Source organism: Scyliorhinus canicula, chromosome 1 (assembly GCF_902713615.1).
Source record: "Scyliorhinus canicula chromosome 1, sScyCan1.1, whole genome shotgun sequence".
Lineage (NCBI taxonomy): Eukaryota > Metazoa > Chordata > Chondrichthyes > Carcharhiniformes > Scyliorhinidae > Scyliorhinus > Scyliorhinus canicula.
The window spans coordinates 60341087-60360651 of NC_052146.1; the positions used below are offsets into that span (position 1 = coordinate 60341087).

The 19565-nt window shown below is 44.6% G+C and overlaps 1 protein-coding gene and 1 long non-coding RNA gene across 3 annotated transcripts in view; one reads left to right on the top strand and one right to left on the bottom strand.

Moving 5' to 3' along the window:
- The window catches only part of srrm4 (serine/arginine repetitive matrix 4), a 458400-nt gene that overhangs the window by 394124 nt on the left and 44711 nt on the right, over window positions 1-19565 (top strand). For both annotated transcript variants that reach the window (XM_038791318.1, XM_038791327.1), the window contains exons 7-8: window positions 1025-1114; window positions 11918-12095. In XM_038791318.1, coding sequence (XP_038647246.1) covers window positions 1025-1114; window positions 11918-12095 — 268 coding nt within the window. The remainder of the gene's footprint in view (window positions 1-1024; window positions 1115-11917; window positions 12096-19565) is intronic.
- LOC119962965 overlaps window positions 1-19565 on the bottom strand; it is an 83891-nt gene that overhangs the window by 45739 nt on the left and 18587 nt on the right. The gene's annotated exons all lie outside the window — the stretch shown is intronic.

Below are 19565 nucleotides of genomic sequence, written 5' to 3' on the forward strand. Positions count from 1 at the left end.
TGTAGAAGATTTTAGTTTAGACGGGCAACATGTTTGGCGCAGGCTTGGAGGGCCAAAGGGCCTGTTCCTGTGCTGTACTTCTCTTTGTTCTTTGTTCATTGTTCTTAGCCCTTGATTGATGATTGCTTGATTGATTCGATTTGATTTGATTTGATTGTCACATGTACTGAAGTACAGTGAAAAGTATTTTTCTGCAGCCAAGGGAACATACACAGTAGACCAAAAAAAGAATAATCAACAGAGTACATTGACAATTGGTACATCGACAAACAGTGATTGGTTACAGTGCAGAACAAGGGTCCAAACAAAGCAAATACATGAGCAAGAGCAACATAGGATATAGTGAATAGTGTTCAGTCCGAGGGAGAGCCATTGAGGAGTCTAGTGGGGAAGAAGCTGTTCCTATATCTGGATGTGCGGGTCTTCAGACTTCTGTATCCTCTGCCTGATGGAAGGATCTGGAAGAAGACAAAACCTGGGTGGGAGGAGTCTCTGATAATGCTGTCTGCTTTCCTGAGGCAGCGGGAGGTATAGACAGAATCAATGAGAGGGTGGCAAGCTTGTGTGATGCATTAGGCTGGGTTCACCACACTCTGCAGTTTCTTGCGATCTTGGGCTGAGCAGTTGCCATGCCATGCTGTGATGCAGCCAAATAGGATGCTCTCTCTCTACAGCACATCTGTTGTGAGAGTTGATGCAGACGTGCCAAATTTCTTTAGCTTCCGTAGGAAGTAGAGACGTTGTTGGGCTTTCTTAACTGTTGCATCAACGTGATATCGACCATGTCCACTTCGGAGCCATTGATGCAGATGGGGTGGCGGGGGGAAGTGGATGTTGTGCTACACTTCCTGCAGTCGATGATCAGTTCCTCGGTCTTTAACATGATGGCTATCCCAATTAATTTTGGGAAAGTTGAAATCACCTAATATAATTACCCTCTTATTATTTTATGCCCCTCCGCAAATTGCGCTCATATTTGCTCCTGGCAGGGCACTGATCATCTCTCTTTTGTCTTCCTATTAAGGTCTCGAGCCGCATCACCTTCACGCAAAGGCCACAGGTGCAGACATTCTAATTCACACTCAGCCTCCAGGTCTTCCAGCTGCTCCACCAGGTAAATCTGTGTTCTTTCCCCAAGACGGTATAGGACAGTCATTTCATTTTCAGATTTCGGCTAAGGAAACTGAACCACTGAAGTTCAGCGAAGTGTAAAAATTGTAGATTTCTATCTCTCTCTCTGTACTGTAAAACACCATTTATATAATTTTAAACTCTACAATATAATCTAATACCACCACAGTTCCTTATTCACTTCTCCAGTGCTTTAATCTAATAGCAGTTTGAAAATCACATCCAATAATTTCCAAGCATCTCTTTCCGCAGCACTTCCATTGGAATATTTATGTCCCTTCAGAAGCACAATGTCTGTTCACCTTTCATTTAGTCCTTGTACTACCATAAGTTAAAAAAAAAGTTAAGTGGACATAGTCCCAGGTGACCATAGGCTACTTTCGCCTTCGAGGGGGGGAGCTGACTGGTGGTGATTTAACCTGAGGATCACCACACCTCAGGTGAGGGGCAAGGTTAAGAAGGCAGACCTTCATGAATAACCTTAGCTGGTATAGGAATTGAATCCACACTGTTGGCTTCACTCTGCATCACAAACCAGCTGTCCTGCCAATTGAGCTAAACCTGGCCCCCACTAACACAGGTTCTCTGTAAGAATGGGAGCCTTTCCTTTTGTACTACCACAATACAAAAGGAAAGGCTCCCATTCTGACAGAGAACTTCTCAAAGTACTGTACAACCAATGAGTTGATTCTGAAGCACATCATCCTTAGGTAGAACACTGCAGCGGTCAATTAATGCAAATCATGATCCAACGGCCGAGATAAATGACCACTTAATCTGATTTTCAGGTCTTGTTGGTTGGGGGAAAATATTCAGCAAAGGAATCCATCACTGGCGGTGGTTGCTGAAGGAGCAAGTTCTCCCAGGGCTGGGACAACTGCTTCCTCGTCTTCAAATCATACCATGGGATGTTTCACCATCACCTGAGCACGTAGACGGAGTTGATTCTGCAACTTGCAACAGTGTACCTCTCCCACAGAGCTCTACTTGCATGTCAACCAGGATTATGTTCTTGAGGCCTACAGTGCGGCTGGAAGCGGTAATCTACTGACAGAGAAACAAGAGGCTCACCAACTGAGACTAGCTGACACTTCAGTTGCGTTTCTGCCAATAATGATGACCATAAACTGGGATTGTAATTCCAACTTTGTCTCCTAACCAGCAATGAGCATTGTTTCATAAAGTCAAATACCACTCTTGACAGGGCCCTTCACTGCCCAGAAAATACACTCTTGCACTGTCTGGTTTCCATGTTAATGTCGTGTTATTCACCCTGGGGTAACACGGACTGCAACAGGATGCAGTTGGACTGTAAAGCAGACACCAAACTTAGACGTTGGTTCAATACGATTTATTGAACTTCTGTAACTAGGCACACAGCTTGCTGTGGGTTGACACTCTACTACTCTAAGTGTACTAACTCTAACTAACTAGACCAGACTAGCTCTGATCCATGTGTAGAAGATGCAAACTGATATATACACCTTGACTGTCACTACAGTTGTCACCAGTGGAAAGAGGCGGAGTGCTGATGCCTCGTGTGTTTTATAGTAGGAAGCCCCCCTCTAGAATTCTGTCTGGTGATTGGTTGTGTTCTGTCCTGTGTGTTGATTGGTTAACCTGGGTGGCCGTCACTGCTGTCTTTACCTCATGATGTGCATGGGTGCATATTATGACAGTTAACTTCCCTTTTTTTAATTCTTTCACATGTGGGCCAACATTGGTTGCCCTTCCCTAATTGCTTTAAGAAGATAGTGGTGATCCGCCTTCTTGAACCACTGCAATCCATGTGTTGCCAGAACACCCACAGTGCTGTTAGGAAGGGATTTCCAGGATTTTGACCCAGTGACAGTGAAGGAACGGTGTTGTGGTTCCAAGGCAGGATGGTGTGTGACATGGAGATGAACTTGCAGGTGATGGTGTTCCCATGCCTTTGTCCTTCTTGGTGGTAGAGATTGTTGTTTGGAAGGTGCTGCCGAAGGAGCTTTAGTGATTTGCTGCAGCTTGCAGATGATTCACATTGCTGCCATTGTGCATTGGTGGTGGGGTGTTTGTTTAATTTGGTGGATGGGATGCAAATCAAGTGAGTTGCTTTGTCCTGGATGGAAGCCATCTTCTTGTGTGTTCTTCGAGCCACACTCATCCAGGCAAGTGGACAGTATTCCACAACATTCTTGACTTGTGCCTTTTAGATGGTGGACAACTTTGGAGAGTCAGGAGGTAAGTTAGCCTCTCTGCAAAATTCCCAGCCTCTGACTGCTCTTGTAGCCACAGTATTTACGTAGTTGGTTCAGTTATGTTTCTGATCAATGGTAATCACCAGGATGTTGGTAGTGGGGGAATTCAGTGATGCTAACGCCATTGAATGTCAAGGAGTGATGGTTAGATTCTATCTTGATGGAGATAGTTATTGTATGGCATTTATGTGGCACAAATATTACTTGCCGACTATCAGCCCAAGCCTGACTGTTGTCTGCATATGGACACAGACGTCTTCAATGTTTAAGGAGTTGCAAATGGTACTGAACATTGTGTAATCATCAGCGAGTATTCCCAATGCTGATGGTATGATGGAGTGAAGGTTGTTAACGAAATGCTGAAGATTGTTGCATCTAGTATGCTATACTGAGGAACTCCTGCAAAATGTCCTGGGACTCAGATGGTTGATCTCCAATCCCATAACTATCATTCTTTGTGCTTGGTAAAACTTCAACTAGTGGTTAGTTTTCCCCTTGATTCCCACTGACTTCTGTTTTGCTGCATATCCTTGATGTTATACTTGGTCAGATACGCCCTTCATGTCAAGGGCAGTCATTCGCATCTTTTGAGTTCAGCTCCATTGTCCATGTTTGGACCAAGGCTGTAATGAGCTTGGGGGTGAAGTGGGCCTGGCAGAACATAAGCTTTTATTGCTGTTCAATTGCCACCTGTCGCTGTGCACTGTCGTTTACACGGTCCCTTCGATCGCTTTGTTGTTGTCGAGAATAGACTGATGGGGTGGTAATTGGTAAGTTTGGATTTGTCCTGCTTTTTCTGGACCGGAAATACCTGGACAACTTTCAGCATTGTCAGGTAGATACCAGTGGTGTAACTGTACTGGAACAGAATGGTGAGGGGCAAAGCTGGTTAAACAGCACAAATCTTCAACACTATACTGTTGGGATGTTGTCAGGGCCCGTAGCCTTCGCAGTATCCAGTGCCTTCAGCTTTTTCTTGATATTATCTGGCAGGAAACTGGCATCTGGATGTTGGGGACCTCGGGAGGAGGCAGAGATGGATCATCCATTCTCTACTTCTGGTTGAATATGGTTGCAAATGCTTCAGCCTTGTCTTTTGAATAGATGTGCTGGCCCCCCGCATCATTGAGGATGGGGATATTTGTGGAGCCTCATCTTCCAGGTAGTTGATTAATTGTCCATCATTATTCATGACTAGATTTGACAGGACTGCAGGACTTTGATTCATTCAGTTGGTTGGGGGATGGTTTAGTTCTGTCTATTGCAAGCTGCTTTAACTGTTTGGCATACAAGTAGTCCTGTGTTGTAAGTTCTCCAGGGTAACAACTCATTTTTATGTATACGTGGTATTGTCATTCCAGTGGCTTGGTTGATGCTAATGGTCCACCCGGTTTTATTCTTTTTCAACTTTACTGTCGTCGTTTGGTACAACTGAGAGCTGGGCTTCTGGATTACAAGGCCAGTGATATTATCACTATATCACTGCCTCCCCCTTTAACTTGGGGACGATTGTGTAGTATTGGATTCCACATTGCAAAACATTTTTCAAAATCATGATTACTTTATTTTTTACCAACCTCAGGAAACATTCATTGGCGCACAGAAGTACTAACCTCTCTATTGAGTTGATTCCTTGGGGCCCCTAATGGATCCGCTGGTATCACAACCAGTCCAGGAACCACGCAGTTAAATCTCCTATCTGCGTTGAGTTATCCAATTTCAGCCAGGGAGTAAAAGAGGTATTGCAGGTAGGGTTGATTACAACAGAGGATGTCAGTCTTGGCTCAGCGGTAGCACCTTTACCTGATTTGATTTGGTTGTCACATGTACCAAAGTACAGTGAAAAATATTTTTCTGTGGACAAGGGAACATTCACAGTACGTACATAGTAGACAAAAAGAATATTCAACAGAGTACATTGACAAATGGTACATCGACAGTGTTTGGTTACAGTGCGGAACATGGGGGCCAAACAAAGTAATTCCATGAGCAAGAGCAGCATAGGGCATAGTGAATAGTGTTCTTGCAAGAACAGATCAGTCCGTGGGGGAGTCATTGAGGAGTCTAGTAGCTGTGGAGAAGAAGCTATTGCTATATCTAGATGTGCGGGTCTTCAGACTTCTGTGCCTTCTGCCTGATGGAAGGGTTAGGAAGAAGGCAATGTCTGGGTGAGAGGGGTCTCTGATAATGCTGTCTGCCTTCCTGAGGCAGTGGAGGTGTATACAGAATCAATGTGAGGTTGGAAAGCTTGTGTGATGCGTTGGTGGGTTCAAGTCCCACTTTAGAGATTTGAACACACAATTTCGGGAAATATTGAGAGAATTCTGCTCAGTTCAAGAAGTCATCATTTGGATGACATGTTAAATCAATGATTGATCTGAATAACCTCAGGACATAAAAGATCCATGGCACTCAAAGGTGAGTTATCTGCTGTGCTCAGGCCAATATTTATTCCGCAGTCAATGTCACTAACAAGGCAAACTATCTGATAATTTATCACTTTGCTGTTTGTATGGGCTTGTTGACATACAAAATGGTTGTCATGGTACCAAGGTTTCAACAAGACCAGCTTTTCAAAAATATTTGAAGTTACAAAGTAGTTTGGTATTCCAGAGTTCGTGAAAGGTGCCATATAAATTTAAATAATTTCTTATTTTCTCGATCACAACCAATACCCCATGCTGAATATTGGGTAAGGATACATTGGTCCTTTCTGCAATGGTCACAGTGGTCAATTTTGAAGGCCACTGGTTCGTGAAAAAAGATGACCTGGGATGTTATAAGCAATCATGCAGCATCACATTGTGACTCGAATCAATGCCTCCCAGGAAAAAAGGGACAACATTACTGAAGGGAAATAATGGTGGCTTCTCTCTCAACAACCTCCTACACCCTCAGCTAACACTGCACAGGAAATTCAAAGGAAGGGCTGTCTGGCAAGGGGAAAATAACTCTTTTCTGCCATAAACATGATATTAGAGAAATGCATAAGCTTGTGAAGAAGAAGAAGCTCAATTTACAGCATTAACTAAAGAACCTGCGCCAATCATATTTCTTTATAATTTTGATTGTGCTATAGCACACGGAATTAAAATATATGGGCCATTTCTGCTGAAGGACAATGAAGTGCCATTTCCACACTCAAATTATATTCTTATTGAAAGCAATCAATTTCCTCTTAAAAATTGGTGATTTAGTGGAGCGAATTATACTGGTTTATTGAATATTGTTGTTTGTGAAATCTGTTTTGTAGGTCACCAGATCTGTAAGCCTGTTGAGGACTTTCATTGTTAAATATAGTCACTGAAGTGTTACTGGAGAACATTGTCGATTGTAGGGACAGTGTATAATTAAAGATTAGCAATGTACTATAATGGCTGTGCAGCAATGAAACTGAAATTGTGTCTCAAACGCAAGTGGGTTTCCATTTCTTACTTTCTGCAGCCAATGTTCTGACATCAATGGAATCTGATTGCCGCCATTTAGAGATGACAGCCAGTTTGGAATTGAAAAGCTGTCCTTTGGCGCAATGCTTCCACGGTGTGAAAAACAAATGGTCAAAACACACTGTGACAGGAACAAGGGAATGTTTCAGAATTATTGCAGTTGTTTAAACATATTTCCTTCCTTCAAATGTGCGACAATCATTTCTGCTTCCGGTCCCTAGTGCCAATTGCAGACATACATAAACAAGATGCATTACAGAGCATGTGCAGAATAAGGCTCTTTCAATTTAATGGGGGACTTTTACATTTTTTTTTACATGGCATGCAAAAGACTGGGCCTTCCTTTCAGGGACCTGTGGCATTTTCCAGGGATGTTTAAACTGAGACATGCATTCTCTGGGTTCCATCATCTAACTGTGCTTCAGATAAAACTAGGAGACCAAATTAAGTGAGGCCTTTGTCATATTACAAACCTCCCACAGCCTGTTCTCCCTCTGTCTGGTAGCAGGGACAGTTTTGCAATGGAAAAGGAACCTGATGTCATCTGGACCCTTGCAACATCTTTAAGTCATGCCCACTCAGGTACCAAAGATTCAGCTGGGTCAGACTGCTTTGGCAGCTGCTGAACTGTCATAATCAGCATCTGGTCCAGGAGGTCACCATCCACAAACGTCTCAAAAGCCCTTGACTGACCACAGTTGCCTTCTGCTTCTCATGCTGCAGCCACTGAGGGAATATTTTGTAGATGCATGAGACTAGGTGAGAGAACATACAGTGATAGGCAACCTAAGCTAATGAGCGGTCTGCATGAGTTCACTAATTGTTTTCTATTCATCTCCGTGGTCTGCAAGATTGAAATCTGGCTTGTAGACTAACCATGACTCCATGAATAAGATTGAATACATGCCGAATATTCCATGACGTGTCATCGATAATGCTTAATCATTCATATATCAATAGAACTGTCATCAATTTCAAATGGTAAAAACAAAAGAAATATTTATGCTTTGGAGTGTTATATTAATCTTTATTGTCACAAGTAGGCTTACATTAACACTGCAATGAAGTTTCTGTGAAAAGCCCCTAGTTGCCACATTCTGGCGCCTGTTCGGGTACACAGAGGGAGAATTCAAAATGTCCAAATAATCTACATTTGACTTCACTAATTGTTTGCTTTTTAGACAGTTTTAGAAGCTCTTACAGTCTGCTTTATGTTCTTGACAAGATTAGTTTCATACTCTATTTTTCCCCTCGTAATCAATCTCTTTGTCCTCCTTTGCTTTGAATTCGAAACTGCTCTCAATCCTCAGGTTTTCAATTTTTCTAGCAATTTTATAAGACTCCTCTTTGGATCTAATATTATCTTTAATTTCTTTTGGCCATGATTAGGCCATTTTTCCTGCTATGTTTTTGTATCAGAAAGGAATGTGTAACTGTGGCAATGCATGCATTCGTTCTTTAAATATTAGCCATTGCTTATCCAACATCATACCTTTTATTGGAATTCCCCAATCTATCAAGGCCAACTCACCCTCATACCTTCATAGAATCATAGTGCAGAAGGAGGCCATCTGTTCCATTGAGTCTGCATTGACCCTCAGAAAGAGCACCCTACCTAGACCCACTGCCCATCGTATCCCTGTAACCCCGTAACCCCAGCTAACCATTTGACACTAAGGGCAATTTAGCATGGCCAATCCATCTACCTGCACATCTTTGGACTGTGTGAGGAAATCGGAGCACCCGGAGAAAACCTACGCAGACACGGGGAGAACATGCAGACTCCACACAGACAGTGACACAAGCCGGGAATCGAACCTGGGACCCTGGAGCGGTGAAGCCACAGTGCTAACCACTGTGCTATGATACAGCCCGTATGAATGCTCTGTGTATTCAGAAACAGTGATTTTATCCTTGACTTTTGAACATTTTAATACATTTTTGTACTATGGTCCTATTTGCTGCCTAACCTCGTTTCCTTTGCCTTCTACTTTTGCTTTTTACCTTTCTATCCTCCTATTCTATCTTTGTTTCCCTCTCGTCTCTCCTTGCTCAGGCCTCAATCCCTCTGCCACTCCAATTTAAATCCTCCCCTATAGTATTAGTGAATGCCTCTGTGAGGACGTTGGGACATCCCGCTCCTGCTGAGGGGCACCCTGTCCAGCTTGTCCAGGTCGCATCTTGCCCTGAATTGATCTCAATGCATCAGGAATCTAAGTACCTCTTTCCAACACCATCTCCCCAGCCGATCATTCATCTGGTCTGTTCTCCTATTCGTGATCTCACTAGTACGTGACATCAGATGTAATCCTGAGATTACAGCACGGTAGCACAAGTGGATAGCACCAGGGTCCCAGATTCGATTCCCCATTGGGTCACTGTCTGTGCGGAGTCTGCACGTTCTCTCCGTGTCTGCGTGGGTTTCCTCCGGGTGCTCCGGTTTCCTCCCACAGTCCAAAGACGTGCAGGTTGGTGGATTGGCCATGATAAATTGCCCTTTGTATCCAAAAAGGTTAGGAGGGGTTTGGGTTACGGGGATAGGGTGGAAGTGAGGGCTTACGTGGGTCGGTGCAGACCCGATGGTCCGAATGGCCTCCTTCTGCACTGTATGTTCTATGTCTGTGTCTATTACTACCTTTGAGGCCCTTTTTACTTAAATTTATTTGCAAGCTCCCTATATTCTGCTTGCAGGGCCTCATTCCTCATTTTACCTATATCTTTGATACCGATATGGACCACAACCTGTGGCTGTTCAGCAAGAATGTCCTGCAGTCATTCAGTGACATCCTTGACCCTGGCACCAGGGAGGCAACATACCATCTTGGTGTCATGTCTGCAACCACAGAATTGTCCATCTGTTCCTCTTATGATATAATCACCTATCACTGTTGCTCTTCCAATCCTTTTTTCTCCCACCTGCCCCCACTCCACTCCGAGAAAGTTGAGCTACCTCATCTCTCTCTCCCCCCCCCCCCCCCCCCCCCCCCCCCCGGCCCCGCAACCTCCCCACTCACTGAATTTCCTTCTCATCAGGCCTACGCTGATTCCATTCAGTACCAATGGAGGTATAAAACTTGAAGCCATCGGAACTATGGGCGCGATCTTCCCAAAAGGGAACAAAGTTCCCGAGCAAGTGGGTTGAACCGCGTGTTTCCCGGTACTTGCAGTGCCGAGAACCACATGCCTATTCATCATAACTCACTTTGAATAAGGAGCCTGAATGGGCAACGCACGGCCGAGGCTGCAAATAGCCCCATTTTTTACAATGGGGTGCTCCGCTTGCTGGACTTCCCCATTGCAGCGAGAGTTTGGGGCGCCATTTTTAAATGGTGTCCTGAACTCCAAAGCCCCGAAAGGAATCGCTGACCTCCACCCTCCAGTCCGTTTGTGGGGACCAGTACTGAACAGTGCCTGCCTGGTATAGTGATCTTTGTGAGGGGTACCAGGATGAAAGGCGTAGTGACCACAAAGACACACAAAGCTCTTTTGAAGAATTAAACTAATTTTATTAACATTACTAAATTTGAGTTCGACACTTAATCTGAACAGCAAACATACATGTAAGAATTAAATTACACTATCTCATTCTACCAACTATAAATATTATATCTTAACTACCTCTGAAATATATGATGGATCTTGTCTTCTTCAGCTCCAATCTAATCTCTCCCCAAGCCCAAGAGCCAGTGCAATTTATAGTACTGTCCTTAACTCCCCCTGGTGGCTAGGCTTAACATATTAGTAATTCTTCACATGCTGTAATTTGTATAATGTCACACCTCAGGTCTCCTCAGTGAGGCTGGCAGATGCCAGGTGGTCATTAGATCTGGAGTAAGTGGGTCCTTACTTAGCTGTGTGAAACTGGGTCCCGTCCATTATGGGCGGGGCCCAGATCACATCTTGCGAGATCTGGTTAGATCTCACCTGATGTAACGGCTGTGGGGAATTCTGGGGGAGGCCTATCCCATGATCTACCGGCTGCATCCCAACCCGATTCCAGCGGGGCGTGGCCGATAGATCACGCCCTCTGTTTCACTCTCCACAGACTGGGGCTGTTTAGCACACTGGGCTAAATCACTGGCTTTGAAAGCAGACCAAGGCAGGCCAGCATCACGGTTCGATTCCCGTAACAGCCTCCCCGAACAGGCGCCGGAATGTGGCGACTAGGGGCTTTTCACAGTAACTTCATTGAAGCCTACTCGTGACAATAAGCGATTTTCATTTTCATTTTCATTTCATACTGCTGCACTTGCTTAGTTTTCCAGCACTGCTGTTTTTTATTTCATGAATGCAGATCGACTGATATTGCTGATGGCCTTTCTGACTGTCGAGAAAGAGTTGGAGTCAAAGAACTTCAGGGGCTTCAGTGACTTTGATTGCCACAGGAAGCTCTGCGATAGTGCAGCAGTTGATTGCAGGGCTGTTTTTTGCTGGTGGTGATCAAAGACCCTGGATAAACATAGCTTTGTTATCCACTGCCCATTACAATTGCAAATGCCTATCCCCACCATTGAGCAATGTCTGCAGTTCTCAGTAGCCAATAAGTCATGGGTGGTACTGAGGTACAGTGGTTAGCACTGCTGCATCACAGCGCCAGGGGCCTGGGTTCGATTCCGGCCTTGAGTGTGACTGTGTGACGTTTGCACGTTCTCCCAGTGTCTGCGTGGGTTTCCTCCGAAAGCTCTAGTTTCCTCCCACAGTCCAAAGATGTGCAGGTTAGGTAGATTGACCATGATTAAAAATTGCCTCTTAGTGTCCAGAGCTGGTTGGGTGGGGGAGTGGCCCAAAGTAGTGTCCCCCTTCAGAGCCTCAGTGCAAACTCAATGGGCCAAATTGCCTCCTTCTGAGCTATAAGGATTCTAAGTCAATGTGTGGAGCGAGTTGCCAAGCTGAGAGTTAACCTTTTGCCATTCTCAGATTTACCATCACAAGTTACTCAGCAAGCAGCTTCAGGGAAGTTTAAATGCAAGCCTGGATATATACCTCATTGGTGTTCAGCCCCTGAAGACAGATTAAGAGTAAAAGGGGAGAAAATGGCATTTTTCTTTCCTTAAATATCACAACGTTGTTTTCATATTTACTTTTGGTCTGCTCATTCGACAGTAATGAAACCCGTTCCGGAGCAGCACAAAGCCTACGAGGCAGATCGAGAAGCAGCAGCCACAGAGCTTACTCAAAGGGCAGCACCAAGCCAAGTGTCCCTGTCAATAGCCGCTCCCAGTCAGCCAAATCACCGTGTACAAGTCCTCAGAATAAAAACAGCAAATCGACTGACAAAATAGTAAGTATTGAGGCCAATTATATCGTTTGCAGGATGACAATTCATGAGATTCGAAAAAAATAACCTTTACTTGGGGCCATGCAAAATAAAGTGTAGTTTCACAAAGAGAAGTACTTAAGTAGAGAATCTTGAATGCAATCAGCCATGAACTCTTATCTCCTGATCCCTACCTACCCCCGCAACACCCCTCGAACCCCACTGTGATTAGCATCCATTCGCCTGATTCTGTTATTTTCTGGATCTTATTAATTTCTCAGTCATAGGTTCCATTTTTCTTTTGTCACAGTCCTACAGTCCAAATATTTTAATTCCCAGTTAAGGATCTAAATGCTTTGGATGTCCAGGTGACTGTTGTTTTGGACTAGGCCAGTATGATGACTGGCAATAAATTCACATTGACCCTCCATCCATTTCATACAACGAAGCCCAGAACAAAGCTGAGTGTTACTGACCCCAGCCTTGTAGCCCTTAGTTGTACACTGTACAAAGGACAGGCACGGTGCAGGCACTAAGTTCTAGAATTGCCCATTGCAGTGCTGTTGAAGCACTGACATGGACTTGTCAAGCAATGATCAATCACCCATTATACAGCCTACTCAATGTCTGTTTTGTCATCATAAAGGCAAATCAGACTTGAGTTCATAATGGGTAGTCGATGTGTTATTCTTCATTTTAAACAATATTGACCAGTCTGCCTTGAATTTCTTGTTACTTGCACATTATTCAAGCTTTTTCCATCTGAAGTAATTTGAAATTGTGTTGCGATGCCACATTGTCATTTCTCATGGCCAAACCTATTCAGCAAATTATTTCACCAATTTTATGGTCCCACCGTTTTTCCTCAATATGTCAAATTTTTACTTTATTCAACCCTCTGTGGAAAATAGTTAAACCTGTGACCTGATGTCCAGTTGATGCATACTTGTATAATATGCTCTGCATTTCCATTAATGAGAATAGAATGATTTTCTCTAACTAAGCTGAAATTCGTTTGCCATTTTTAGCACATTCACCTGAAATTCTTGTGATGTTTGGCCAAGGTGTTAACTGTAAACAGCACTCACATTGACTTGGCAAGAACTGTTAATCAATGCACTAAAATGGTGAACAGTTACAAAGGGGGCCCATATCCTTGGAAAGTAGTGTTTAACCTCTTGTTTTCTGGATAGCGAGAAGCGGACCATGTGATTTTCACCACAACAATGTGACCTGCAAATGACACAATGATGCTTTTCAATGCAATTTACTTCATCATTCCATCTGTATGCAAAAAGAAAGTTTGCTGAACAATTTCCGTGAAGGTTGTGCCCTTGAAATTGAGAAGGGATCTAAGGAAAGTAACAAGGTGATGGCAGGGTTGGCCCATGGACAATGTGTATGATGAGTATGCTTCTGGAATCTTGGAACTAATTTAATAACAGGGACTTGACCAAAAGTAATCAAGGGACATTCAATCATTGTCAATTTCTATTGAGAGATGCAGACTGAATGACCAGGTCAAGGCTACAACTAATCTTGAACTTTCCATTTGTCTAAATCAACCAGTGAAGATCTTTAATTTCATAGAAAAACATAGAAAATACAGCACAGAACAGGCCCTTCGTACCACGATGTTGTGCCGAAGTTTTGTCCCAGATTAAGAACAAATTAATCTACACCCCATCATTCTACCGTAATCCATGTACCTATCGAATAGCCGCTTGAAGGTCCCCAATGTTTCTGACTCAACTACTTCCACAGGCAGTGCATTCCATGCCCCCATTACTCTCTGGGTAAAGAACCAACCTCTGACAACCCCCCTATGTCTTCCACCATTCACCTTAAATTTATGTCCCCTTGTAATGGTTTGTTCTACCCGGGGAAAAAGTCTCTGATTGTCTCCTCTATCTATTCCCCTGATCATCTTATAAACCTTTATCAAGTCTCCCCTCATCCTTCTCCGTTCTAATGAGAAAAGGCCTAGCACCCTCAACCTTTCCTCGTAAGACCTACTTCCATTCCAGGCAACATCCTGGTAAATCTCCTTTGCACCTTTTCCAAAGCTTCCACATCCTTCCTAAAATGAGGCGACCAGAACTGCACACAGTACTCCAAATGTGGCCTTACCAAGGTTTTGTACAGCTGCATCATCACCTCACGACTCTAAAATTCAATCCTTCTGCTAATGAACGCTAGCAAACCATAGGCCTTCTTCACAGCTCTATTCACTTGAGTGGCAACTTTCAAAGATCTATGAACATAGACCCCAAGATCTCTCTGCTCCTCCACATTGCCAAGAATCCTTCCGTTAACCCTGTATTGCGCATTCATATTTGTCCTTCCAAAATGGACAACCTCACACTTTTCAGGGTTAAACTCCATCTGCCACTTCTCAGCCCAGCTCTGCATCCTATGTATGTCTCTTTACAGCCCTCCTAACTATCCACAGCTCTGCCAATCTTCGTATCATCTGCAAATTTACTGACCCACCCTTCAACTCCCTCATCCAAGTCATTAATGAAAATCACAAACAGCAGAGGACCCAGAACTGATCCCTGCAGTACGCCACTGGTAACTGGGCTCCAGACTGAATATTTGCTATCCACCACCACTCTCTGACTTCTATCGATTAGCCAGTTTGTTATCCAACTGGCCGAATTTCCACTATCCCATTCCTCCTTACTTTCTGCATAAGCCTACCATGGGGAACCTTATCAAATGCCTTTTCTAAAATCCATGTACACTACATCCACAGCTTTACCTTCATCCACGTGCTTGGTCACCTCCTCAAAGAAGTCAATAAGACTTGTGAGGCAAGACCTACCCCTCACAAATCCGTGCTGACTATCCCTGATCAAGCAGTGTCTTTCCAGATGCTCAGAAATCCTATCCCTCAGTACCCTTTCCATTACTTTGCCTACCACCAAAGTAAGACTAACTGGCCTGTAATTCCCAGGGTTAACCCTATTACCTTTTTTGAACAGGGGCACGACATTCACCACTCTCCATTCCCCTGGTACCACCCCTGTTGACAGTGAGGACGAAAAGATCATTGCCAACAGCTCTGCAATTTCATCTCTTGCTTCCCATAGAATCCTTGGATATATCCTGTCAGGCCCGGGGGACTTGTCTACCCTCAAGTTTTTCAAAATGGCCAACACATCTTCCTTCCTAACGAGTATCTCCTCGAGATTACCAGTCTATTTAACACTGCCCACTCCAACAATATGGCCCCTCTCATTCGTAAATACTGAAGAAAAATATTCGGTCAAGACCTCTCCTATCTCTTCAGACTCAATACACAATCTCCCACTACTGTCCTTGATCGGACCTACCCTCACTCTTAGTCATTCACATATTTCTCACATATGTGGAAAAGGCCTTGGGGTTTTCCTTGATCCTACCCGCCAAAGATTTTTCATGCCCTCTCTTAGCTCTCCTAATACCTTTCTTCAGTTCCCCCCTGGCTATCTTGTATCCCTCCAGCGCCCTGACTGAACCTTGTTTCTTCAGCCTTACATAAGTCTCCTTCTTCCTCTTAACAAGACATTCAACCTCTCTTGTCAACCATAGTTCCCTCACTCGACCATCTCTTCCCTGCCTGACAGGGACACACATATCAAGGACACGTGGTATCTGTTCCTTGAACAAGTTCCACATTTCAATTGTGTCCTTTCCTGATAGCCTATGTTCCCAACTTATGCACTTCAGTTCTTGTCTGACAGCATCGTATTTACCCTTCTCCCAATTGTAAAACTTGCCCTATTGCACGCATCTTTCCCTCTCCATTACTAAAGTGAAAGTCACAGAATTGTGGTCACTGTCTCCAAAATGATGCCCCACTAACAAATCTATCACTTGTCTTGGTTCATTACCAAGTACCAAATCCAATATGGCCTCCCCTCTGGTCGGACAATCTACATACTGTGTTAGAAAAGCTTCCTGGACACACTGCACAAACACCACCCCATCCAAACTATTTGATCTAAAGAGTTTCCAGTCAATATTTGGGAAGTTGAAGTCACCCATGACTACTACCCTGTGACTTCTGCACCTTTCCAAAATCTGTTTCCCAATCTGTTCCTCCACATACCTGCTGCTATTGGGGGGTCTATAGAAAACTCCCAACAAGGTGCTGCTCCTTTCCTATTTCTGACTTCAACACATACTACCTCAGTAGGCAGATCCTCCTCGAACTGCCTTTCTGCCGCTGTTATACTATCTCTAATTAACAATGCCACCCCCCACTTCTTTTACCACCCTCCCTAATCTTATTGAAACATCTATAACCAGGAACCTCCAACATCCATTTCTGCCCCTCTTCTATCCAAGTTTCCATGATAGCCACAACATCGTAGTCCCAAGTACCGATCCATGCCTTAAGTTCACCCACCTTATTCCTGATGCTTCTTGTGTTGAAGTATGCACACTCCAACCTAGCTCCGTGCCTGCAAGTACTCTCCTTTGTCAGTGTTACCTTCCCGACTGCCTCACTACATGCTTTGACGTCCTGAACAGCGGCTACCTTAGTTGCTGGACTACAAATCCGGTTCCCATTCCCCTGCCAAATTAGTTTAAACCCTCCCGAAGAGTACTAGAAAACCTCCCTCCCAGGATACTGGTGCCCCTCTGATTCAGATGCAACCCGTCCTGCTTGTACATGTCCCTTCCCCAGAATGCATTCCAATTATCCAAATACCTGAAGCCCTCCTTCCTACACCATTCCTGCAGCCACGTTTTCAACTGCACTCTCTCCCTATTCCTAGCCTCGCTATCATGTGGCACTGACAACAAACCAGTGATGACAACTCTGTCTGTCCTGGCTTTTAACTTCCAGCCTGACTCCCTAAACTGGTTTATTACATCCACACCCCTTTTCCTACCTGCTTCGTTGGTACCAATGTGCACCATGACTTCTGGCTGCTCACACTCCCCTTAAGGATCCTGAAGTTACGATCCGAGACATCATGGACCCTGGCACCAGGGAGGCAACAAAACATCCTAGAGTCTTGCCCGTGCCCACAGAACCGCCTGTCTGTACCTATAACTATTGAGTCCCCTATAACTAGTGCTCTCCTAATCTCCCCCTTCCCCTCTGAGCCCCAGAGTCAGACCTCGTGCCAGAGACCCGGTCACTGCAGCCTACCCCTGCGAGGTAATCCCCCCCAACAGTATCCAAAGTGGTATACTTATTGTTGAGAGGAATGACCACAAGGGATCCCTGCACTGACTGCTTCCTCCTCTTCCTACCTCTGTTACCCAGCTACCTTTGTTCTCAGGTGTACCTATGTCCCTGTAGCTTCTATCTATCACCCCCTCAGCTTCCTGAAAAATCCTCAGTTCATCCAGCTCCAGCTCCAGTTCCTTAACACGGTCTGTGAGGAGCTGGAGATGGCTGCACTTCCCGCTGGTGAAGTCAGCAAGGACACCGGTCGTCTCCCTTACCTCGAACATTCTGCAGGAGGAACATTCCACTACCCTAGCTGCCATCGCCTCTACTTAGTCTCCCAGTAAAAAAGAAAAAAAAGTAAATAGCTTACCTGCTCACAGCACTGAGTCTTTTTTTTTCGGTTGGAGGAGGAGGGAGGGTGGGAAACACCACACGTGTACTGTCTCGGGTTTCCTCACCGTTCAAATTTATTGGGTAATACAAACCTTTCCAGGTCTCCCCACGGCCGACTTCCGGTTTCCTGCTGCTCTGAGAACTAAATAGCTCCGAAAAAGTTCAAAATCAAAAACTCAGCTTACCTTCCAGCTCGCCCTTCCAAAAATCGCTCCGCTCTCTGCCCTCTCCGCTGGAAGAATGAGTTTGGAAACCTTCCCAGAAACAGAGCTGAGCGATGGAGTTCTATCCTTAGTAGTATTCGTTGAAGTTCACGAACTACATTGACAGCCTTGGCTTACTTCCCAGTGAATAACAGTCCACGAAAGAGAAAATGCTGGAAAATCTCAGCAAGTCTGGCAGCATCTGTAGGGAGAGAAAAGAGCTAACGTTTCGAGTCCGATGACTCTTTGTCAAAGCTAACAGAGGGAGTGGGAAATATTTATACCGTGGAATGAGAATAAAAGATGAGTCATAGCCACAGAAACCCAGGGAAACCGGGTGCTAATTGTCACAGAAACCAAGGGGAAAGAGTGTTAATGGCGGTCCCCAGAGAGGACAAAAGACGTGAAAGGTCAAACAAGACCCTGCTCCCATACCCACATGTCTGTTCTTGGCCTGCTGTAATGTTCCAGTGAAGCGGAACGCAAACTGGAGGAACAACATCTCATCTTCCGGTTAGGCACGCTACAGCCTTCCGGCCTTAACATCGAATTCAACAACTTCAGATCTACCCCACCTCGACCCATTTGTTTTCATTTCATTTTAACTGTCTTTTACCATTTCTTTCTTTCTTGATATAGATTTAATTCTCCTCCCAATCATATCCACCTGTCTCCTCTTGCTTCCCCCTTCCCCTCCCCCCACATCTACAGTTCACCGTCTTGTGTTAGTTTCTCTGCTTTTTGACCTTTCACATCTTTTGTCCTCTCTGAGGACTGCCACTAACACTCTTGATTTCTGTGGCCATTAGCATCCGGTTTCCTTGGGTCTCTGTGGCTATGACTCATCTTTCAGTCGCACTCCACAGTATACATATTTCCCACTTTCTCTGTCTGTTAGCTTTGACAAAGCGTCATCGGACTCGAAACATTAGCTCCTTTCTCTCCCTACAGATGCTATGATGCCGGCGTTAGACTGGGGTGAGCACAGTAAGAAGTCTTACAACACCAGGTTAAAGTCCAACAGGTTTGTTTCAAACACTAGCTTTTGGAGCACTGCTCCTTCCTCAGGTGAATGACAGATGCTGCCGGACCTGCTGAGATTTTCCAGCATTTTCTCTTTCATTTCAGATTCCAGCATCCGCAGTAATTTGCTTTTATCCAGTGAATAACGGTCCACCATAGATATCTATTCCCTTTCAAAACCATGGCTCAACTCTCTGGCTGTTAGTTGGCAGCGGGATTCTCTGGTGCCACCAGTAGCGCACCCCAGTCCAACGGTGTAGGGTGGCTTCAATGGGGCTAGAGAATCCGGCTGCCAGCGAACAGTGTGGCAAGTTCTCTGTCCTCGCTAGCAGCAGTGGCGGGATGGACTCACAACGTAGAATCCTGGCCCATACGTAAGTTTTTTGAACGTGCAGGAAACAGCAACACTCTGTGGACTATTGTGGATTGGCTTAATACATAATGCAGAGGAAGTGTAATGAACGAGAGGCAAATACGAAAGATGCAATCCATTCTTGGTACTGTTTTCCTTCAACTTCATCAGAATAAAGCTGCATGGGTTTAGGAAATGTCTGACTTAGAGAGTAGAGGATGGCGATTATGCTGTCCAGTATGTCCAAAGCAGGATCTTAGTTAAAGCATGGATGGCGCAGTAGCACAGTGATTAGCATTGCTGCCTCACAGTACCAGGTATCTCGGTTATATTCCGGCCTTGGGTGACTG